Raw genomic sequence first — 26,169 nt, 5'->3', positions numbered from 1 at the left:
ATACCATTCTACTGAATACACCATTCTACTGTATATACCATTCTACTGTATAAACCATTCTACTGAATATACCATTCTACTGAATATACCATTCTACTGAATATACCATTCTACTGAATATACCATTCTACTGAATATACCATTCTACTGAATACACCATTCTACTGAATATACCATTCTACTGAATATACCATTCTACTGAATACACCATTCTACTGAATACACCATTCTACTGAATATACCATTCTACTGTATATACCATTCTACTGAATATACCATTCTACTGAATATACCATTCTACTGAATACAACTTTCTAACTTTGGACAGGCCATTGTCCAGGATTACTGAACACCCCACTCTGACCTTTGACGGCCAATCCTACAGATGTTGACTTGCAGAGAATAGCATCCTTACCTTTGAGGGTCCGTTGTCCAGACTGACGGAGTACACCCCCAGGCTGTAGTCCTGTCTGAATCCCTTCCTGTCGAAGGAAAGAACGCCAGACAGACCCGTGGGCTGCATCTGGAAATATCATTTTGGATACTATTAATGAGTGTTTGTTTGTTTGTTGTTTAACGCCGCACTCAGAAATATTCCAACTATATGACGGCGGTCTGTAAATATTCGAGTCTGGACCAGACAATCAAGTGATTTACATCATGAGCATCGATCTACGCATTTGTGATACAATGACATGCATCAATCATGTCAGCGAGCCTGATCGCCCGAACCCGTTAGTCGCCTCTTACGACAAGCATAATGACCTTTTACGGCAAGCATGGCTTCCTGAAGACCTATCTTTCTAGGATCTTCACGGGTCCCATTAATAATTGAAATGAATTATGTCATATATTATATAGTCATGATATTATTATGCAGCAATCTAATCGTTACATCCTTTTTCTAATAAATAAATTCCTGTCCTCTTTAAAAATCAAGGTGAATTTTGGAATCTAACTTTTAACCAGTGCACCCTGTCAGCTAGGTTGGCTCGCCGAGGACCCCATTTGAGATCAAGGCGGAGTAATGGACTGGCGTAACTTCTCAGTTTAGTAAAACATCATTCTTGCAACAAGTTAACGTACAGTAAGACCGGTACTACTTTCGGTCTGCCTCATTTTCCAGGTTACATTATACAGATCAGTACGGGAAATCTTTCGAGGCCGTACGAGGCGACTAAATGGCTCGGGTGGGCAGGCTCGGTGACTTAGTTGATTACGCGGCTTCATTCTCCGATCACGTGGATATATTCTCACAATATCCGTCAATGAATTGTCTGGTGTAGATTCGATTATTTACAGCCCGCCGTCATGTAGCTGGACTATTTTACACAACAAGCGCACTACACACGCACGCCTGCACACACACGCGCACGCATGCACACATACACGCACACGTAACGCGCACACACACGCATACGTAACACATACACGTACACACACAAAACGCACGCACGCACACACACACACACACATATGCACACACGCACGCACCCATGAACACAGAGAAACACACTCCTGTTCTTTACCTGTTTTATTCTGTGTAGAATTTCCTCCCCGTGCATCCAAGGCACAGGCGGGCGTTTATCACATGGGATCCCCTTAGTGTCGTTGTAGGTGTAGAGGTCTCCTCGCCTGAAGTTGTAGCGGAACACGTCGGTGTCGTTCTGCATCATGCTGTAGATGGCCTGGCCCAGCAGGTACACAGCATCCACCAACAGGGCCGCGCGGACCTGAACATGGATTACAGTACTGAACACCACAACACATTGGAGAATGGTTAGACGACACGAGTCTATGTGAGAGAGGGAATGGAGAATTGGGTGTAAACATGTTATATGCCAACAACCTTCCTTCTATATCACGGCGTCCCGAAGTAATAGAGCCAGGGCCCAGAAAATGGCGTGGTCTGCGATCCCCTCTGTCCGTGCAAGATGACACACAGTCCGCCTGGTCGCGATCGCCAATTGTTTGTTTGTGTGTTTGTTTGTTGTTTAACGCCGCACTCAGCAATATTCCTGCGATGTGACGGCGGTCTGTAAATAATCGAGTCTGGACCAGACAATCCAGTGATTGACATCATGAGATTCGATCCACCCAAATGGGATACGATGACATGCATCAACCAAGTCAGCGAGCCTGACCACCCGATCCCGTTAGTCGCCTCTTACAAAAAAAGGAAAACAAAGAAAGAAGTCATTTTGGCCTGACGATTGGGGCGCGGACATATGTAGGACGAGTGTGAATGTTTGGAAATTTTATATGAACACAAGCTGGCAGTTTTTATTATTTATTAACATATTTGTTACACCTCGTCATCTAGAAGAATATGTAATGTAGAAATCACGAGAGTCTGTTAAATCCGAAAGCAGAATTAACGAGCACCGAAATCAATAGATTCGAGTGATTAAACCATGTAATGGTTGACATATGATTTCTCTGTAATTTTCGATAATGGCCTATAGTTTGACCTATGATGGTTTAACAATGGGTTTTATCATTTTTCATTCTGCTGAGATAAAGTAGAATCAAATTCGGCTCCATATTATCCTCATAAATTATTTAGTACAACGACAGGTAATAAGGTAGCTAATTTTATGAATATTTTAACTAAAAATCAAAATCCCCCAAAATATTTTAAAACAAGGATGGAGTCATCAGAACCAATTATCAATTTATTATTAGGAGTAAACTCCGCGAATTCCTACACATTGTCAAATTGTTTATTATTTTGTGTGAAATGTGTTCACCACTGAGATCAGCCAGATCGCACTACGGTACAGTGATGCGCCAAGGGGGTGGAGCCTGGAGAGGCAAACCTCTTGTATGTGTACTTTCCACAGCAACTTTCAATGGCAAAGGAACAATTCAGTTATTAAACATATATACAACCGGGACTTCGACACATCCAGTTCTACACATCCAAGTTCAAATCGTAATAAACAAAGTAATAGTTCCCGCGACCCGAATGTGAGTTCGACACAACCGGGGATTCGACACATCCAGTTCTACACCTCCAAGTTCAAATCGTAATAAACAAAGTAAGAGTTTCCGCGACCCTAATGTGAGTTCGACACAACCGGGGATTCGACACATCCAGTTCTACACCTCCAAGTTCAAATCGTAATAAACAAAGTAAGAGTTTCCGCGACCCTAATGTGAGTTCGACACAGCCGGGGATTCGACACATCCGACTTCGAGACAGCCGGTTTTGGCTGTAAGTTTATAAACACAGCATACACGTTACATATGAGAAAGTAGACATTGGACCCGTTCCATGAAGCGATATTGATGCTACGTCTGTCGAAAGCCTATGTTAAAGTATTGGAGCTACGATTGTCTTAGAGATACGATCGCTTTGTGGTGTAGGGCCCTGGTACGTCATGACCTGTACTGACTTACCGGGACGGACTGGTAATCCTTGGGGGACGAGAAACGCCCAGGGGTCATGCCCAAGGCCTCCAGGAAATCTCGGCTAATCTCGTTTTTCTCGTCGAGAAGTTGGAATCCTGTGACGTTGACACCACCGTGACGATATCGTGTCAAATTTAAATTTTTGAAATCCTGAAAGAGATATTGTTACACATATAGACACAAAGTTGTAAAGTAAGAAACTGGTACATATATTAGGATAATAATGTTTTCGGGCATTGACATGTCACTTTAAATCCTGCCTGTCAGTCACTTTTATTGCAAAAAAAATAAATTAAAAAAAATCAAATCAAATTTTGCGCATTGAAAAATATTGTGTAATCCATAACATGATTGGTTTGGTTTGTTGTGTTACGCCGCACTCAGCAATATTCCAGCTATATGAAGACGGTCTGTAAATAATAAAGTCTGGACCAGACAATCCAGTGATTGATATCGTGAACATCGATTCACGCAATTGGGATCAATGACATGCATCAACCAAGTCAGCGAGCCTGACCACCTGATCCCGTTAGTCGACAAGCATAGTCGCCTTTTACGACAAACATGGGTTGCTGAAGTCCTATTCTACCCCGGTTCTTCATGGGTTCCATAACATGAACTCCAACGACACTAATAGTGTACCAAAGAGCAAAAGATATATAATATAATATATTGTTTATAAAAAATGGTCGACCTCCTTCCTCACTATTCATTACAATGTGTCCGACTTTTATTTTTTCAAGCAGCTTCATGGGAAGATTTTACTCATTGATCAAACTGAGAGTTGTCTGAGTCAGATCAAAAACAGGTTGAACGATGAATTAGTTTGAGGTAAATAAAGCTAAACATTGACATATTTACATATATTATAGTCAACCTAGTTAATAATACTGATGCGACAATGCAGTGTTTATCCAGATAAATCAACTCACCAGAGATCCCAGCAGATAATTGTAGCCATATTTGTTCATACCAACTTCGGGTATCTGAAAAAGAAAATGAAAGTCTTGGTTTTGTTTCAATATTGGCAATGCTATATTTTCAATAAATAAATAACAATATTTCTGATGGTGTTGCGGTATTACAACGAGATTGTTATGGCAACGTAGTTTAATGCCAACCCAATCACGACAAATTAGGATAAAAACAAAGTATGCGATAAACATATCAAATAATCACGAAAATAATGAGCTTGTGGCATCACCCGCAAGGCAACGGATTGCGATAAAAGATAAAGGGAGACAATCTTTGTTGGCATACTAAAATTCGATTCCAAGAGTTACCTCCCTTATATTGTTCTCGGCTTCCTGACAACCGAACATTGCAGAACGAGAACGGATAGACGTTTATACGCATAACTAGATTGTCTGTTGTTGTGCATGTTATCGATCCAGGGTGTTTATATGTGGGTGACTGTGGCGCGACCAGACAGTCTCTGAAACACCGGGCTGTCGCGGTGGCCAATAGTAATACACCGTGTTTGCACTAGGTGATGAAGCGAACAGCGTAATTGCATCGTTTGATGCTGGAGAGGCGAGCTACATTGTCATATCCATTATGAAAGCTGTGACAATATGAAACACTTCTATTCCACCTTATTTGCTCTGATTACTAGATTAGTTCCTGGTTTAGAGGCGATATATGGAGTTATCGATACATATAACAAGGAGTAAGTGTGTGATGTTTCATGCCGATTTTCCAGTTACCAGCAAAATCATAGGGGATCTGGGGATAGGTTTGGGAGGGGGCGATAGTTGTGATCAATTGTGTCAATTACTTTTCATGTTAATAAAATATATTGAAACCAAACTAAGGGAAGGGTTCACATTATGTGCCCATGTTGGATCTAAGCCATGCGTAGAGCTGGACGAGCGAACACAGACAGGCGGTGTTAATTTTTGAACTTAAGTCTATTTAACGCACATTGTTTCTCGAATTATTTCCATATATATTTGTTATTTTAAGCGCACCCCATTTCTTTCAAAAACCTGTGCATCCCCTTTTCACCAAAAAGCTTTGCGGTGTCATTGTATTCAAGGGGACACAAACGGACAACAGTCCCGGTTTCAAAAATAAATTTAACAAAGAACAAAATCGGGTATATTCTTTCCGCTTCATTATTTTGTTCCGAATGCCCCAAAACAAAGATTCCCTTTCATAACATTTTTGTAACATTAATATTATTTTGAGTTGTAGGTTTTTGTAATTGTTGAAGCAATGTGATACATTATTTGTATTTTATTATAATGAAATGGCGACTGAACTGTCTCATGGGAACAATAACACAGAAACACATCTGGTCTGTCGCGTCATCGTTCGACTTCCTGGGGACAAATTGACTGAAATTCAGAGTCAATAAGACTGATAAGAATAACATTGTTGTGACACGAACTTGTCCAGCGTTTTAACAAAATGGCCTGTTGTTCTTCCAGGACAACGCACCTGTGCACATGTCTGATGCCACCATGCCAATGCAGGACTGGCTTTGAATTCATTCTCGTATTCACCAGATTTAGCAACGTCAGATTTCTACAACTTCCAATCTTGAGGAAAGACCTGATTGGCAAGCATTATTCAAATGATCATGACGTCATTCTTTCTGTGGGGATCGTTTGACCACCAGGTGGAATCCGTCATCAACAGTTGGATCCAGGGACTCCAGCACCGTGGACAGACGTGTGATGACCTTGGAGTGATTGTGTTGAAAAACAGCAAGCAACCAGCTCCACCAACACTTTATCATAGTTAAGCTCAGAACTGTTTACCAACCCAAAGAATGCAGTGCGTAAAAACTTAAATAAATATCTTTAATTCAAACTCGAAAAACAACAACAATGTAACTATCGGATAGGTCTTACCTTCCCTATGGTATAATATCAGTACACGGTGGTGGGGTGGTTTGGGGCGTTTGTACCGACTTCGGATAACTCATGTTTTTCGATATTACGAAGAACTTTGGATTTTACACTGGATAAATTTATACGTGGATGGAACGAGGGGATAGATAGAAACTATTGTTGAAGGAGGAGGAGGAGGAGAAGAAAGCGAGCGCAGATTGTGGGGCTTGGCGAGTAATGAGATCAAGCAGCCATTGGGCACATCCTTTAAAACACCACATGTTTACCAGCGCCAGGAATGACCCACTATTGGCTCGCTTTGGTACTTGTTGGAATTAGATTTGTGGCGAAACAGGTTAACAGGCTCTCAGGTACGGCTATTGTCTCACAAGAGTGTTCGGTACTCGTTGTTTTTTGCAGATTTTGTTCGATGTAGTTAGTTAATCTGACATGTGGCGGGAATCCGCTGGCTGTAGTCATAGTAACCGATGGAACGATATATAGTTTAGGGTTACAACTCTTTCGTAGACGTTACATGCTTGAGGTGGAACCAAGTACCATGCAGTTAAACATCGCCATCATTGCAGAGATGCTGAGGCGTTAAATGCCGTATGTGCACTTGTATGAATATTTGGATATGCTTAATCGCAGACCTGTCCCGCTCTTTGAAGATTTAAGAGAATGGTGTTTCGTTTGGCTGAAGATTGACCCCATTTGTGTTTTTAGATTTTTAAATTTCGAAGGCTAAAATTATACAAATTCAAATTCTTGCTTTTTGAAATTGTATAACAGTCTGAAGGGAAATACAAATAAAAGTGAGACACCAAATATGCATTTAAAGGTTTGTACCTAGACTATTTGTTTAGAATAATAATAATAATAATAATAATAATAATAATAATAATAATAATAATAATAATAATAATAAAAATAATAAAAATAAAAATAATCACACTACACTTGGTGATGATGACGATGATGATTATTCATATTATTATTACCAGAGAAATGATACGTATTTAAAGCAATATCTTTATCTTTAATATTCTATCTTACATATTTCCGGAATAAACAAATCCATTACGCAGAAACGTCCTCTAAGTTGTGCATAGAAGTTCATCGGAAAGTCGGGCCTCGCGGACCAAAAAGGTTTCACTCTATGTGGATGACAGTCACACGTCTGTTCTGAGGCAAGAAGTTCTCGTTAAAAACTTTCCAAAATAAATTCCGTTCCTCCTTCAAAGACTAAACATCATTGCAAATTTGCAATTTCAGTTAATTTCTCGCTTAACTGGAATCGTCTGTGGTCAAACCGGTGTGTAATTTGAAGGCACTGCGTAAAATGACGTTCACGTGCTGCTGGCTACCACCGAACACGTGCTGCAATAAAATAGCGATGACGCTGACATAAACCTGACCAGGGGGATTACACCAACGTCATCGACTGCCACAGCGACTGCGACAGGTGTCCGATAAAGCCAGACATTGGCCGCGTTCCAAGGGCCAAAGCGAAAGAAAAGCTAGCTTTGTTGTAAGTATTCTCGACCGTGAATGTCACACCCCTCTCCCCTCCCTTAAAACATGACAGTAAATTTTGAAGAGAAGAATGCTGGGTAGAAACTCATCCATGCACCTACTCTCCGCACTCGACGTGCTTAGCCAGTCTGTATTTGTATATGCACACTGCGGATTGATTACTTTATTCATAGGAATTAAATTAAAACAAATCCACACATGGCATTCAATATCATAACCGTAATGTCAGCTTATACTGCACGGGTATAAAGTGAACCTCGTTATAAGGGACAACCGTTCCCAATGGAATGTACCGGATAAACACATACCCGGATTAAGGAACCCTTTGGATTTCTATAAAAACATAACAAAAAATATTCCGGAATCCGAGGATTCCTGTTTGATGAGCTCCGGATTAAAAGGATTTATAGCTTTTTCTGAAGTAGTATTTGCTAAAAATCTCTATTTATTTTAATAATTTTTAATGTTTACATATGCTTTGCGAAACGGTCCGAAAAGGCGTGAATGTCGAAGGAAACGCGATTTCATTCACATCAGGAATCCACATTCAGGGCTCATTAGGTTCTAGTTCGAGCGTTGTTACAGCATGATATCTGTGTTTAACGACAAGATAATGATAGGATGGGTTTGCAAATACTATCTGACATTGTAGTCTCTACGTTCTCGACTCCTGATCATATCCCATTACTAATACCATCAATACCATTTACGATCTTCTGTCTGGATGCTGTGTCATCACGGTGTCAGAACACGCCAGTCTCTTCATCCCTGCGTGACACGATAATGTGTATAATTTTGCATAGAGATGCCATTTGTGTGTTAATTTAGCCAGTTGGTTTTTTTCACATAAAAATACCGTTCACGCCCGATTTTTCCACACGCATATACATGTATCTTAACGTCCGAACCCCTTGTGCCACTATCGAAAATAGGTGACTCAGCTGTCTTGTAAATTAATTGAAAACATCACGTGTGCGATGAAATCGTTTTGATTTCGTTTTAGAAACTTAATGAAAAGATATTCATTTTCAATGTCCGTATATATACCCCTGCAGCCCTGATCAAGGATTGCCATCTGAATCATACATATTATTGTTAATTGTATCTGACATTGGTCTTATCGCTCGCCTACTATTGGAATGGTGCCGTTATTTCAAACAGTAAAGTACATCTCTTGAGATCCATGCTGAGTGATTCTCTATACCCACCTGCGGCCCTTATCGGGGGTAATCAAAGCTTCGCGTGGGTGAGACTGGTTTGCAAATTGTATCTGGCGTTAACCCTTGTCGAATCAACTGTCCATTCTCCGGCTGGACAGCGCTGAGGTTGCCTTGGCTAACTGTATCGGACATATCATCTTCAGTCAGTTGCCACACGTGACACCGGCTCCGGGAAGACGGGAGATTGATACATGACGACGCAACAATCAGAGTACCACTGAATCGGCGCTCTTTCACAGCTCTCCAGACTGGAGGACAATGGTTCAGACGTAAATGTGGCACAGATATAAACCTAATCGTACGGAACGAGGTGTATCACTAAACGCAATTTCTGCAACAGACTCTCGACATAGTGTGGTGAGGTGAAATGGGGTTAACGTCGCGTTCAAGATGACACTTGCACTCATATAACGACGTGCATGCATGCATGTGTGCGTGCGTGCGTGCGTGCACGCATGCGTGTGTGCATTTACATCTGACAGTGCAGTGTATGCGTGTGCATGCATGCATGTGCATGCATGCATGTGTGTGTGTGTGTGTGTGTGTGTGTGTGTGTGTGTGTGTGTGTGTGTGTGTGTGTGTGTGTGCACAGTATACTGTCTTCGAGTCTGACAATTCTTATGTTCTTCCCTTAATGGCGATGCGCACTCTATGCATTTCCAGCCCCTCCTAGATCCGAAAAAGACGTACACCTTAGGAATATGAATTGACTTAAAAGAAACCGAAAGTTGAATAGAAATGATCAGACATATTTAAAGGGCTTGGAAATTTGGACTTCTGACATGATCAGAATGGCTGAAAGGGCGAAAAGGAATGATTTAAAGAAAATGAAAATCTAATAATGAGAAAGTCGGTGACCCAAGATGACTCTTTGCCCACATATTTGTACTGTTTCCATGTACATCGCCTGTGAATACAACTGGGGTCAATGACATTTTCAAATATTAGAAAGACGCTTCATTAAAATCGAAAATATCAGCTTTTTGACACACTGTATCCTTACAAATGCATTTGGTGTTTTAAGTCCCAAACACGTAGTTGTTGAAGTCATCACGATCATGGGATCCTGGCACTCCTAAGGAACACAACTCCGTAGAGTGACATGGCCACCCCATTATAAACTAATAATCACTAATAAAAATTATTATGATTTCGACTAATTGGCTTAACAGATCAACCCGTCTGTGTGCCAGCAAAGCACTTGTAACCATAGGTCAGGGTAGCTTGATACCGTTTTTATGTGTTTAATTACAATTGTACATACTTCTTCAGAAAGGATGTGGGCCCATCTTCAGCACGTAGTTGTTGAAGTGCACAAAGGCTACTTCTCATACATAACAACTTCTAATAGTTTTCCACAATTCCCAAATAAAGCAATCCTGCGGGCGACAAAGAACCCATTTCCTGGGATTATTTTGAAAGAAATACAGGAAATTCTATTTTGCCTCAGGAAACGCAAAAAAAATTCGTTTGACAAAAAGATTGTGTAAAATAATTTCTTAGGGTTTCGGTATTCATGAAAGATCTCTGCTAAATGCAATGCATAGTCGATTGTACGATTCAGACTATATCACAAGCATGTATGAATCACTATCAAATAGTGATGCTTCAAGGTGTTCGTGAAAACGTGAGCGTATCGTGCCGACTGTTGGCACCCGTCACAAAGTAAGTGAGTATGGTTTGGCGTCTTTTTTAGCAATATTCCTTATGGAGACAACAGGAATGGCTTACTTTCAGGGAGAAAAACCTATATCCACTTTGGAATCAAACCAAACGGACGTGTTAACTGCATGGCCAGCGCCACTACATCCCCTCTGGTACAAAGAATGTGACCTTGGTTAGAAAAGGTCTTCAGCAACCCATGCTTGCCGTAAAAGGCGACTATGCTTGTCGTAAGAGGCGACTAACAGGATCGGGTGGTCAGGCTCGTTGACTTGGTTGATACATGTCATCGTATCCCTATTGCGTAAATCGATGCTCATGATTCAGTCGCTGGATTGTCTGGTTCAGACTTGATTATTTACAGACCTCCGCCATATAGCTGTAATATTGCTGAGCGCGGCGTTAAACAGAAAAAAACAACAAAAAACCCCAAAGTATGTATATTGCTCACACCTCAGTGCAGACCCGAGCATGCTGGGGGCCGCACAGACATTCATTTCATACATATCCATAGAGATAATTAGATTCTTTAAGAAATCTGACCTACTCTTATACCGACCGGAGACATACGAAACTAGGTCTGTTCATTGAGGTGGGATGACAATCAATATTTGAAACAATTCTATGTATTCAGTTAATGAAATATGACCAGTACAATCGCTGGAAGAAAGCCCACAAGTGCTGACGAGACTTTTCAATTTGAAACAGAAGATTGTGTGATGTACAAAACCTAAAACAATTTTTGTTCAAAGTCACACATCGTCCATGAAAGGACTTGATGTGTATCGTAAACTATTACATTTTTGCTGTATTGACAAGACAGTTTGCGGATTTGTTTTGCAAAACACAAGACAGAGTGAGGGCTAAAAGAGTTGTGCGTGAGTGGGTTTGCTTAAACGTTGCTTTGAAAAGTGTTTCAGTTATATAACGGCGTGTCCGTTTAATATGGGAGAACAGCCCCAAGCCACCACAGCCTCGTGCAGACAATCGAAGTTTTGCACATCTGGATTCGAACTCACGATCATGGGATCCTGCGTTCCTAAGGGACATAACACCGTAGAGTGACATGCGGAACCACAACGTTGCCACCCCATTATAAACTAATAATCACTAATAAAAATTATTATGATTTCGACTAATTGGCTTTACAGATAGATCCGTCCCGAAGCACAACAAAGCACTTGTAACGATGGATCAGGGTAGCTTGATACCGTTTTTAGGTGTTTAATTAAAACTGTGTATACTTCTTCAGAAAGGATGTGGGTCCATCTTCAGCCCAATCAAAAAAAACAAAACAAAACTAAACTAAAGCGCACTTTAAACAGACAAAACGAGGTTTTTAAAGTTTCGTGCTTTTAAAAATATCTTAAAAAAGAACATGATCAGAGTTCAATGTCATATTTATAGAATATAAAGAGTGAGTGAGTATGGTTTTACGCCGCTTTTAGCAATATTACAGCATGATCACCAGGAAATGGGTTTCACAACTTGTACCCGTGTAGGGAATCGAACCCGGGCCTTTAGCTTGACGAGCGTATGCTTTAACCACTACCTCCCGGTATTTTTAGACTTTCAGCTTCTAATTCAGGTTGGTAAAGACAACATTGCGAAGCAGCCAGTACACGTTTCTATTTCTGTTTCCGCTTATTTTTGAAAAACTCTGAAATATGATCCTGTATGCTGTGTTCAATGCTGCACAGTTTAAAGCCCGTAGCCACATTCAACAAACCCCGTTTATACGGACGGTATAATTCCCAGTCACCGTGTCCGGATTAGCCAAGTCCTGATTGACCAATTATTCGATAAGTATGTACTTTGTTAGTATTACAGATGACATAAGTACCTTATTTTCTCAAGGAGAATATGTTTTCATCATCACGTACTTGCCAGTAATAACAACATTTAACATTATAGACGTTCTGAAACGTTGAGTGTCTTCACAGGCGGTTAGATATATTATGACGAGATGTATTACAAATAACACTTCTTTATTATTATTATTATGATGATGATGATGATGATGTGCGCAAGCATATTCTTTGTTTTATATGTGTTTGTGTGTGTGTGTGCTTATATATGTGGAATGTGTGTAATATATATGTGTATATGTGGTATGTGTGAATGTATATGTGAATGTATGTATATGTGTGTATGTAAAAAGGGTATGTATATGTTTGCGTATGTTTATGTGTACTTGTATATAATTTCATACTTTACACTGTTTCTTTGCTGCTGATTCGCTGAATGGGTAGTCACGTGATCTGTCTGTCTGTCTGTCTGTCTGTATGTATAATAAAGTTGTAATTATCAACAATACTCCTGGTCATGTTGTCGAACGTTAACGTCGAGGAACCGGGTTTTCAAGACAAACTGGTTTTCACTGTTCACAACACAGACACAGAAGAACTTCCCAGTTGTCGTAAATAACGGTTTCAGTCTGTGGAAAGTTGAATAAAGTTTAGGAAATTGATTAGAACTGTAGAGTCTTGGTCTGGGATAATATGATCACTTTAAAACCTGCACGCGAACTGTATCGGAGGCCTCAGAAATAACAGATCGCAAAGGAAGAAGCCTGACGAAATTACACCCAAGACGTCCATCAGTATAAATGATTCATCCCTTTTGCGAACATTCCTTTCGGGGAAATAAAGACCCGAGGACTCGGCAACTGGGCGAATAAAAGTCTAATTTCCAGCGTCTATTCAGAAGGGACTCGTTCGGGCCATCCACAAGCGATTTTCAGAAAAGGATAAACCGTCTGAATTTACATCGGCTGGTGCCAGACCTTGCTGCATGAGTGAGTGTCTTCGCGATTTGTGGCAACATTCTGACAACAGCGCGGGAGGGGACACCAAGCATGGGCTCCACAAACTGCTCCGACCTGGGAATCTAACCAGAGCTCTGAGCTAACGCTTTAAAGCCCCTATCTCGCATTCACGAATCTGAATGAACACGATTTAACGTTTTTCCTTAAATGGTGTTAGAACGTATGAAGGTCGCGCACTCATTCGTGTTCATTCGTGTTAAGTCGTGGTCGGTCGCGCGCGGTCGTATGGACGTCGCAGCTCGGCTTAAATCGTGTTATAAATTTTTGCAATGCAGTCGTATGAAGATCGTGTTCAGTCGTGTTGGGGAGCATGGGGAAAACTCATACGACCTTCATACGTTTTAACACGATTCAAAACGACTTTCATACGCTTTTCATACGACCTCCATACGCCTGAACACGAAATCCATACGTTTGTCATACGACCGGAAGAGCCCATCACGTGACTGAGTGAGAACGTGGGAAACCAGCTCATTCTACAGCCACGCCAAACCCCAGGCGACTGAAACGGAAGCTCCTCCAAGCAAAACCTTCGAAAGGGAAACATCCTTCACCACCAACCATGGATGAACATCCACCCGGTACCAAGGGACAGGATGAGCCAGCTGAAACCTCTGAACCACCACCAAACTCTGCTTCTTGCGGGTCTTGTTCGTTGTTGAACATGGTGCAGCTTATATACTACATGACCCACGTGACCAAAATAAACAAAAATATGTCGTATGTCTTGCTCAGTCGTATGGAGATCGTGCTTATTTTTGTAGTCGTATGGACATCGTAATGATTCGGGTTTAATCGTATGGCGGTTGTGTTGATTCGGGTTAAGTCGTATGGGCGTCGTATGACAGTCGTGTTTGGTCGTATGACAGTCGTATTGGGGTCGTGTTAAATGAGGTTAAATCGTGTTGTATCGTATGAATATTTTATGACGGTCGTATGAGTGTCGTGTTCAGTCGTATGAAGGTCGTATGAGGGTCGTGTTTTGTTAAGAAATTTGCATAAACCACAAGGTCGAGCACGAATCAACACGATTTTTCAACTTTTCTTAAATCGTGTTCGCAATTTCTTAAATCGTGTATGTGAGATAGGGGCTTAGCCGTTTGGCCACCTCTTGCGGTTCCTGCTTGTCTGAAGAAAGCTGATCAAACATCTGATTTTATGAGGGTTTTGGTATTTGGAACAGTACGTTATAGGACATATAACGTAGCTTTATGTATCGTAACGCGTTTCTCTCATAAAGGAATTTAGTGTATTATCTGGTTTGTTTGTTGTTTAACGCCGCACAAAGCAATATTACAGCTAGATGACGGCAATCCAGTGATTGACATCAGAGCATCGATCCACGCAATTGGGATACGATGACATGTATCAACCAAGTCAGCGAGCCTGACCACCAAATCCTGTAAGTCGCCTCTTACGACAAGCATAGTCGCTTTTTAGGGCAAGCATGGATTGCTGAAGACCTATTCTACCATGGATCTTGACGGGTCATATCATGAAGCTGTTCAGCATGTCTGCATAATATCTTTCATTCGATATAAACACATCTTGACACATACAATTTGATTACAAAATATTTGTTTGTACAGGCACTAAACGTCCAAGAATAACATATTCAAATGTTGGAATTAGATTTCACGAAATATGTCTTCGAGAAACCGAATCTTCATTTTTTGCGAACACTGTACCTAAATTGTGTCTAAAGCAATATTTAAGATATTACCTAATTACAAGCAAATATGTATATACATGTATCAGATATCATTTATATATATATATATATATATATATATATATATATATATATGTGTGTGTGTGTGTGTGTGTGTGTGTGTGTGTGTGTGTGTGTGTGTGTGTGTGACTCCAATAACCTTGACTGGTTACTCTTGCAATGACAATTCATAATTATATTTGGACAATACAATAATCCTTACACTGAGATGGTACTATCGCCTTCATTAATGCTGATGAGGTAATGTGATAAATTTCCCTAAATGTTTCTGGCGTCATATTTATCAATATTACATCCAACCAGTTATTCCGTTATTCACTAATACATAATGACACGTCTACGTTCTCAGAGACTCGCCAAAAATACAAGCAAGGAAAGATGAAAAGATACGCCAACGGCAAACATTTGGCTGCAATTATCGTTTTCAACGTCCAAATTTTCGTCTTTTTGTACGAAATTGTTTGAAATTTCAAAGCATCCGGTACTAGTCCCCGCAGAATAATCGACCGCAATCTTCAAATTAAATTTTCACCTTATCCTGGCAATTTATCAACAAATTGCCAACTGATAACAAAAAAAAATGATCTCGATTCCGATTTAATTCCAACGTTTTTTTTGTACGGGTTCGTAGCAACTGCCCTGCATTCCAGAATGAGGCATTGTTCGCCGCCGAAACAACTAAATTGTTGACAATTTACAAATTGCTCCGGTTTGAGTGGGTAATAAGGATCCATATTTATGTCGTCGACGGATAAGGATCAGATACAGTTCAACACGGTTCTTGCTATTGATCCAGCGTATTTTAAAGTGGCAAGTATAATTCAATGTAGCAGGCCAATCCAGCCATTGCTTCCACGCACTGCCCGCCGTTTCTCCCAAGCCCTCCCTCACTGGAACGGGTCTTCGCTCCAAGCATCGTTTCTAAGCTTTCGCTCCTCCATATCGATTTTTCTTGACAAAGGCTCGCATTTACGCCGCCCTGTCATGGTGAATAATTTCAATTGGCAAGGCGATCCCCTCGCACGAAATGTGACTCTGTTTGTCAGTTTAAATCACGTTTTTGGTTTAAATGCTTCAGAGGACCTTCACACATCCCATGAGTGCTCCTCGACGCTCTGAGAGCTCTTGCAACGTGACACAAGAGCATGCTGTTATGTAAGAGCTTTTGTCCCTCGGAGAGGGCTTTAGCTGGTTCATATTTTTTTGGACAACTGCGTCCTTTGTTCGTAACTCAAGCTGTCGAGGTTGGTGATTGTCTTGGCTGACATTATAGCATCACAAAGCGGCTGAGGAGTGTTCGTGTGTGGTTGTTGTTTTAAGCCGCACTATATTACAACCGTATGACGAATGCCTGTCAATAAGTCTGTACCAGACGCTGAAACGCTGCATTGCAGAGCGTCCCAGTAACTAGATTTGGCTGACGTTTGTGTCATAACTGACAGCCAGTGGATGGAACGTCCAGAATAAAGTTTGGTTCTCTAGCCACGATGAGTTGAGGTGAAATGGAGTTTAACGTCGCGTCCAAGATTATTGCAGTTATATAGCGACGTGCGTGTGTACTAGTCCGAACTGATGCCGATCTATAGTGCTAGCTCACTGAGATACCATGTCGCATTGTAGCATGAATACCACACTCAGACACAGTATACTGACTGCTAGCCGACCAGTCCTTGTTTTATCCCCTTAATGTCAAGGTAACAACAAGTACCACCTTTTAACGTCTTTTTGTATGACGCAGCCGGGGATCTAACCCCGGACCTTCCGCTCTCCGGGCGGACGCTCTACCATTAGACCACGGAGGCGGTCGTAGCCAGGATGAACTTCTGTCCACTGTTTTAGTCTTTTGTTCTCTTTGACACATAGCGCAAGAGGGACATGTCCTTTTTGGATTCAAGGCAAGAATAGGTCCACATTTCCCTATTTCTGATGTAAACTAATGGGCAAAAAAACCCATGTTTGATCGTGGCTAAAATGAAATACACAAGAAGTACTTATTCGATGGTGATGCATTTGATACGGGTATCATTTGTGTGATGTACCTAACGTTAGCAGTGTTTGGACGTCTGTGTGCAGCCGAGTAACGTTTTGAACGGTTGTAATTTTTGGGTCAAATCCAATTTTCAAGTTATACTTCTTTCGTCCCGCCCAGCAAGTGATGGGTATCATATTTAAACATAGTTCCATACTCTGGTCATAGTCTGGTGTACAGATCCAGAACGTGAACTCATTACAATCAAATAGTTTAATCAGATATGATGAAGGGCACCTCGATAGAAGGTAGTGTCATGTGAACCCCGAATGTCCTTTGACCGTCAAATCTGAATGAAGGATGCGTGGGTTTCCGAGACGCCAGCTTTGAGTAAAAAACGATTTGGTTTCGTTTCTGCACCAATTCCGATTTTAACAAAATGCAACCCACGCAGGGAACAAGAATGCCTTCCATGGTACCCTCTTTTATGTCGATGACACGGAACCCAGAAGCGACATGCTGTACAACATAGCAACAACAATATAATGGAACGGCCTTTATTGTGTGCATTCGGGTATGGTCGTTTAAGTTCATTTTCGACATACAGAAATCAAATGCGCTGGTCCGAATGCTTCGCTCACTGGTACCAAGAAGTTAGAAGCCTCGCGCGACGCTTATTGACTGATCAGAAAGTTCACCTGACGCGGCATCCTGTTCAGGCGCTTTAGATATTCACTTCAGAGAAGTATCGTATCGGTGAAAAATATCTCATTTTAATGAGATTGTCTGTAGGCTGACACGCAACGACGTGAGAGAAATACTGTTCAAAGCGTCGTCAAACCAATATCATTCACTAGCCACTTTTTTTTCAACATAAAACCACACAGATCAAATTAACACACACAAAACTGAACATGATTTGTAAATTTGTAAATTCACAAAGTTGACTAATGGTGAGGTAAGGTGAGGTGGGGTGAAATGGGGATTAAGGTTGTGTGTTTGTGTGGCTGATTATTCTAATCTGGCTAATGCCGATTATATGGTGATAGCGATAAAAAGTAACATGTTTAATGTCTTTCGTTAGGACGTGGCCAGCCATCGAACACCGACCTTCCGCTCTCCTTGCCGACATTATGCCGTTGAACAGAGAGGCGATCAGCTGCGTAATGACGATCACAAATAAGTTAAGAAGATAAAGGAAATTTGTAGAAGTACTAGTTCCAATAACATCTCACTGGCCACAGGACGGGCTAGCTCGTGAATGTAATAATCCAGTCTTATGATGGCGAGGGACACCAAAATCTGGCTCCACACATTGTTCCCTTGTGGGTCCTCGAACCCGGGTCTTCGGCGTGACGAGCTGACAATTGTACCACCAGACTAGCCTACCGTCCCGCAGCACCGCTTCTCGGACACTTGGGACACATTTCATATTTTAATTATTGTGTTTTAAATTTCTGGGGCATTGGCGTGCTCTTTCATTTCAAAATGTATGATGCTTTATGTCAAGCAGTAAAAGAGTTCTCAAACCAGGGTTTTGCAGAACGAAAATACTGCGTCCAATAAGCATACACATTGAAACTAGACGCAACAAATTAATGTTGTAACTGAGCATAGAGTGTGAACCATACACTAATTCGATTCTAGCCATGGAAGCATGCTCTAAAAATCTAAAAATCTTAAAAAGTTTTGTTTAACAGAAAAAAACCAATCGCTTGATAGCGTAAGGCTTCAAACATACTTAAACTACATAAACTACGGTTATAACGAACTCAAAGGGACCACTAATATTAATTCGTTTTAACCATAGTTCGTTATAAGCATATGTACAATATATATATATATATATATATATATATATATATATATATATATATACAGCAAATGGATGGAACCAAGAAATAGTTATATATGTCATTCTTTGCTGGTAGATTGGTCATCCTGGTCACCCATTATCAAGCCACGGACCAAATCATTACTGATAATCCACAACACACACGAATGGCCCATCGTTTTCAACGTCCAAATTTTCGTCTTTTTGTACGAAATTGTTTGAAATTTCAAATCATCCGGTACTAGTCCCCGCAGAATAATCGACCGCAATCTTCAAATTAAAGTTTCACCTTATCCTGGCAATTTATCAACAAATTGCCAACTGATTACAAAGATTGGTCATCCTGGTCAACCATTATCAAGCCACGGACCAAATCATTACTGATAATCCACAACACACACGACTGGCCCAGGTAAAAACCCCTACAGAACAATCTCTGTACCAGGACTAAAACGCGGAACACTGAAAGCTGACAGGCTCTGTTGTAATCGAGATATTGTTCAATGCAATGCTAAACCAAGTTCACCCACTCACGACTTTTCTGTTCCACATCGAGCCACACACGTCAGTTGAACACAAACAAAACTGTGCACTGTGCTCGATTGGTATGCAGTAAGTGAGACCAAATAAGGATCGCTGCTGTAAATGAAAAGCATATTGCGTGCGGAGGTATTAATGTCGGTTCCAACAGCACGGAACTGTAATTTCTGTAGAGATCAGAGAACCAGGAATAACCAAAACTCAACAGATTTGTGTTTCATGAATAAATACATATAACAGGTGAATATTATAGCTCGGTTTATCAAAGTAAGGATGGGCAGTGTTAGTGGGTCAGATATCTACTACAAACATCAGGCCATGTAACAGAAGTGAAACCGGAAGCAGTGGCTCTGCTGATAATGTGGCTTATAAATATCCTTTGGCAACACAGTTGTGAATATTTACGACGTCCAGTAGCGACTATAGATCGTGCATCCATGAATTGTGAGTGAATGTTATTTTACCCCGAAGCTCATTCTAGCAATATCACAGCGGCCTGTAAATAATCGAGTATGAATCAGGCAGATCGGTGACTAAAAGCACGACAGACGATGCTAACCATCAAGAGTCCAATTTAAAGAGCCTGGCCACCCACTCCCCAGGTTATTAATACCTGTCGAGAAGCATGAAATACTGGGACCTATTCCGAACTGGAATCCATCAAGGGTCAAGTGAATAAAATCATCAACATGTTTTACCTGTCTTATGAAGAGTGAGTGAGTGAGTGAGTTGGGTTTAACGCCGCTTTTAACAGTATTCCAGTTATATCGCGGCGTGTCAGCTTAATGTGGGAGAAAAGCCCAAAGTGATGCAGGTCTCAGACGTTAACCACTTCGGTGAAACCCACGAGCGCGGGTGTGGTGCTGACAAACCTAGAAACATAATCGGGGCGAACCGGGATTCGAACCCATAATCATAGGTTTCTTGCGTGCCCAAGGGACGCAACTCTGCACAGCGAATCGCGACGCCTTAGACGACTGGGCCACCCGTGCCCCCTCTTATGAAGAGATATAGTAATTTAAGATAAGAAAAGGTAACGTCAACGACAGTAAATGACCTCGATTAACCACGGAAACAGTTTCCCTTGGCCGTAATAGGCAAAATAGTGGCGACAGTTATATGAATGGATAATTGAAAATCAGCGATGACACCAGGTGTTCGCGAACGGAGTAAGCGTGTCCTTTTGGTAACGGCCGCCTCACACAATTTGCATGGAAATGTGTTTGTTGCCTGAAGGACCGTCTTTATGCCTTCACCCGTATTGTTTGTCGTAACTCCTGATTAGAGGAACTGAGGTTTTCATATTGCTCGCAACCGGAACCAACTATGCCTCTATAAATTTTACTCATACAGGGTGCTGAATAAAACGATGTTGTGTAAGACAGATACTGTGTTGAATGTTGGCTTAGAGAACTATGACGCTTCATACAATGTATGGACCACCTCCGTGGTCTAGTGGTAGAGCGTCCGCCCGGAGAGCGGAAGGTCCGGGGTTCGATCCCCGGCAGCGTCATACCAAAAGACGTTAAAAGATGGTACTTGTTGTTACCCTGTCTGGCGCTCGGCATTAAGGGGCTAAAACAAGGACTGGTCGACTCGGAGTCAGTATACTGTGTCTGAGATGGGTATTCATGTTAAACTGCGGCATGGTATCTCAGTGAGCTAGCATTATAAATCGGCATCAGTCCGGACTAGTACAAGCAGCCACACAAACACACACACGTACATGCACGTCGCTATATAAGTGCAATAATCTTGGACGCGACGTTAAACCCCATTTCACCTCACCTCATGTATCCTTTTGTTTTTAAACTGTACCTCATAAAACGGATATTGACAAAGGACCTGTAGGTTCCCATACATTACTATGCGGGTGACATAATGTTCACTTACAGAGTGGTTGGCGCAATGATCTGGTGAACTTTTCCCGACAAGATATTTGACGCTGTCATCAGTAACCTGTTTGTTTAACGTCGCTTTGAATGCTGTTTTTGTTTGAGGCGTGTCAGCTTAATGTGGAAAGAAAGTGATGCAGGTCTAAGACCTTTATCACTATAGTGAAACACCATAGCAGGCGTATGGTACTGGCAAACCTAGAAACATGAGGGCGAATCTTGGAATCTAACCCATGATCACAGCTTTCTGGCACATGTAAGGGGCGCAACTCTGCACAGCGAATTGCGGCGCCTCAGACGACTGGGCCGCCCGTGAACGCCATACGCTGTTTGAATCTAAAATAACTGTATTCGGGTAGCTGTTTATGACATCAGTTCTCCGAATTAACTGGGGTTACTGCACGTTAGAAGAACATATCAGTGTTGAAGATGAAGCCATCAACGGTATCAACGTAAGCCGAGTAGTCAGAGCAGCGTTCACCTTGACCTTCGCCAAAATCCCCAGTGAGACCAGCGTGAACCTAAACCTTCATCGTAAACCCTCCCCGTCTGAGCATCGTGAACCTTGACTTTCATCGACATCCAAAGCCTCAGGAGCGTGAAACTTGATATTCAACGTAATCCCAAGTCTGAGCAGCGTCAACCTTGACCTTCATTGAATTCCCTACATTCAGAGCAGTGTCAACCTTCAACTTCATCGAATCCCTGCAGCCAGAGCATCATGAACCTTGACCATTACAATAATCCCCACAGACTGAGCAGCGTGACCTTGACCCCCGCCGATCCTCACAGTCCGACAAACATGTTGGTCAGGACCAGGTTGTTGAGCGCCAGGATTCTACCCTTCCGTAAGCACAGCAGTCACGAAGCGCCTCAATGTCTAGCATTTCAGTGACTACTGACAGTGGAGGTTTCTGTTAGGTTATATTCACAACATTGTTCTGCAACATGTTCGAATATGTCCTTGAAGTAAGGCAGTCATATTATGGAATATTGTACACCCGTGGAGATCCGGGTAGAATAGGGGTTGATGCTTATCATGTCAGTCACTTCATGAATTGTCTGGTCCAGACTCGATTATTTACAGACCGCCGTCAAATAGGTGGACTATTGCTTAGTGCGGCGTTAAACAAAAGATAAACAAACAAACTATAAAATTGAAGACTATTCACAGTAGGTCTTATTCTGTCTTTTTCCAACCAGACCAAGATGATACATTTATGGTTAAAAGTATATACAACAAAGCAATCAAAATGTCATTTTGCACGCATAATGTCAATTGACACATATGACGAGTTACACCCTATCTGCTGTTTATATTTTTGTTGCATTTTAGTTTAAAAACAATACAAAAGCGTAAACAAAATTAATGACGTATTTATCCCTTACGTTTTGGTACGTTAACTGTACAAAACAACCCTAGGACGTGTTTTATCCTATACAGATATATATTTTGTAAACTGACAAGTGTATATAGGCGAATGACCTTTCATGCGGTAAACCTCATTACATATTAATGACAATTCTATCACCACACGTCGCGTTATCCACATTAGCATGTTCATCGGAATATTTCTAACTGGAGCGGCCAGCATCATCACCCGCCTGCACTCCTAGATAAGAGAAGTCTCCCCATCTAACTAGTGTTTTACTGCGAAAGCAAGCCTTAATAGTCGAAGGGCGGATACAGGTTTGTTTTCCAAGAGATTGCATCGATCCCAGAGGCTTAAGTTTAGATCGACCACTGTCTTCTACTGTCTTAAGAAAATACTGGGATCCTGCATAGGCAATTTCCCGCACGAACATGTAGACTGATGAGGCAGCAGTGCGAGGAGGTTGTTTTTTCTTTTGATTTCTGTTAATGATGCCTATTCCCTTCTTGCCATGCTAAGACCTCTCTTTGAAAGATGGGATGATGAATGAGGGTGGAACCTTGTCTGAAATAGTCTTTATAAAGTTGGAAAACTTAATCAAAATCTCTCCCTACTGGGCGATCGGAATGAGGAGGCTGATGGAAAGGTTGCAGTGCATGGGGTCTTTGTTTGTTGGGGTGTACGTGCATACAGTGTTTGTTGAACCGTGATGACGCTATGCCTTCTTGCATATATTTCCATTTTAGTCTTGCTCGGTTGTGTCGAAGATGCTCTCTGTCGACCACTGTCTGCGGTGGGGTTGGGTGTGTGGTTTTGCGCTGTGAGAACTGGCGTTGTCTGGTTCTTCTCTGTTAAAGAGTTTAAGAGACAGACTTTTTTGTCTGGGCATCTCCAGCCTACTTTGGGATGAATTAGGATGGCTCTGGTGAATGCGTGAGTGAATGCTGTTTTACGCCTCGGTATGTAATATTCTAACACATCATATAAATCAATTTTATATGGAAATTATATCATTCAGATATAGTGCATATATTTATGCTCGATAAAAAACATTTGGTCCGTAAATCAAAAAATCAAAACATACTAGAACCGTGACTGGATTTGTGGTCGTAAATTCGGTTATTCATTATTAAATACGTTGTCGTCTAGTCTAATAGAAACTCTGGGGCGGTCGGGTAGCCTAGTGGTTAAAGCGTTCGCTCGTCACGCCAAAGACCCGGGTTCGATTCCCGACATGGGTACAATGTGTGAAGCCCATTACTGGTGTCCCCCGCCGTGATGAAATTGCTTGAATATTGTTAAAAGCGGCGTAAACCCATACTCACTCACGCACTAATAGAAACGCTCAACTTCAATAACGCAGTTTAGCTTGGACACCCCACTCAGACACAGTATACTGACTCGACCATTCCTTTGTTTACTTCTTGATTCCGAGCGCCAGGCAGGGTAACAATAGTAAATTCTATTTTAAACGTCTTGTGGTATGTTTGTTGGTTGGTTAACGCTGCCACGCAATATTCCAGCTATATGACGGCGGTCTGGACCTGACAATCCAGTGATTGATATTATGAGCATCGATCCAAGCATGTGGGATACGATGACATACATCAACCAAGTCAGCAAGCCTGACCGTCAGTCGCCTCTTACGACAAGCATGGGTTGCTGAAGACCTTTTCTAACCCAGATCTTCACGGATCTCTTGTTGCGTGACGCGGCCATTACAATAACAAGAACAGACCGCTGTCATAGCTAGAATATTGCTGAGAGCGGCGTTCAAGAACAATCAACACCTTTATTATGAAACTAAAGTGCGCTCCCAGCATGTGATGCTAAAACTTAAAAAAAAAACACCTTCCGCCCCTACTGTCCAAGTGAATCTGCCATATATAAGGCGTATGATATAAGTTCGTATAATCCCTGCTTGTAACTCAATCCACATTATATAACAATCACTAGATCAACTTATTCAAAAGTGAACTGGCAACCACTCCATCTCGAACGACCTGTGATCGATCCGTGTTAATGAATATTCAGGAGGAACTATCGTATTCATAAACAAAGAGACAAAGTCTCAGTTTCCCCCAAGCGGGAGTGATTATGGTCAAAGCGAAGTCTCAATAATCTCGGGGGTCTTGGGTATCGATTGGAAAGACCTGACTGCAGATAGTTCCTCAATGTATAAGTTCCATGTATAGTTAGTAATTAATGGGAATTTGCTAGCTCAGTGGTTAAGGTATTTGTACACACTCAAATCCGGGTTCGTTTCCAGTGGTAAAACATGCATATTTTTGTAGGTGCCGCCCTCTTATTATTAAGAAATGGGTCTCCAGTATTTTATTCTTTTCGTAAGAGACAACAAAAAGGATGATCTGTGTTCACAAACACTGGTCTTGTTCATTGTACGTCATTGTGTACCAACAGCCTGGTCTGTTACGAACTAAATTACTACATAAACACAGGTCTACGTTTGTCGAATGTATTTATTGGCTGTCGTGAATTAGTTGGGCTATTGTTGATTGCGGCGAAAACCTACACTCACTCACTTACCATTTTGGAGAGTTTTATACATAGATATACGTTATTAACTAATTTAAAACCAACGTGAGCATAAATAATAATAATAATAATAATAATAATAATAATAATAATAATAGGGGTACAAAGTGGTACGTGCATGTTTCTCAGATAATTACTTAGACGTTTCAGCAAAATCGATATGTAATTTCCCCTGTCTTGATGAATTCACCACATTAACGTTTAAACGTTTGTTCAAAGAGCATCTGAGATATCGATTATAATACCAAAAGCATTAAAAATATAATTTATTTCAAAAACTAATTATTTTTTGCCGATTGAAGATGACATTTTGCTCATCGTTGATTTTTAAAGGAAGGCAACCGCTCTCTTATGAATCTATATTTTTTTAACTATCAACTCGTTTGAGCAGTTGGAATTGGTTCTGGTCTGTATAATGAAGCTAGATATCCCCTTGTTCAATATTAATCGTATTAATAGAAAACCCCTTGCTACTAGTGTGACACTGCAGCGACAGAAGTAATACTTCTAACGAAATCACGTCAGTCAAGACGATACCCTGACACCAGTCTTGCCAGACAAAGCTCCATTTTCAGTCAGAATGGAAACAATCCGCGCTATATGTGATATTATTAATCAAATATTGAGCTTCCAGTTTTCAAATTGAATTACGACATGCATAGAGTTTCCTCTTTTTGTATCTCGTTACAATGATATTACATTGGGTTTATGATTAAACGGACTCTGGGTTTGAATCCTATATACATGGGCATGAAACAGTCACGGGGTGAAACA

General features: G+C 41.2%; 1 protein-coding gene across 2 annotated transcripts in view; it reads right to left on the bottom strand.

Moving 5' to 3' along the window:
• Nucleotides 1–26,169, bottom strand: part of LOC124146952 (glutamate receptor 2-like) — a 99,524-nt gene that overhangs the window by 19,229 nt on the left and 54,126 nt on the right. For both annotated transcript variants that reach the window (XM_046517534.2, XM_048387881.1), the window contains exons 5-8: nucleotides 4,347–4,400; nucleotides 3,403–3,564; nucleotides 1,530–1,733; nucleotides 416–523 (exon numbers count right to left, since the gene is read on the bottom strand). In XM_046517534.2, the coding sequence (XP_046373490.2) occupies nucleotides 416–523; nucleotides 1,530–1,733; nucleotides 3,403–3,564; nucleotides 4,347–4,400 (528 nt within the window). The remainder of the gene's footprint in view (nucleotides 1–415; nucleotides 524–1,529; nucleotides 1,734–3,402; nucleotides 3,565–4,346; nucleotides 4,401–26,169) is intronic.

Source organism: Haliotis rufescens, unplaced genomic scaffold (assembly GCF_023055435.1).
Source record: "Haliotis rufescens isolate VD_foot unplaced genomic scaffold, xgHalRufe1.0.p SCAF_7, whole genome shotgun sequence".
NCBI classification, from domain to species: Eukaryota; Metazoa; Mollusca; class Gastropoda; order Lepetellida; family Haliotidae; genus Haliotis; species Haliotis rufescens.
The sequence above is the reverse complement of the archived record's forward strand: the minus strand, read 5'-3'. Positions and strand labels throughout refer to the sequence as shown.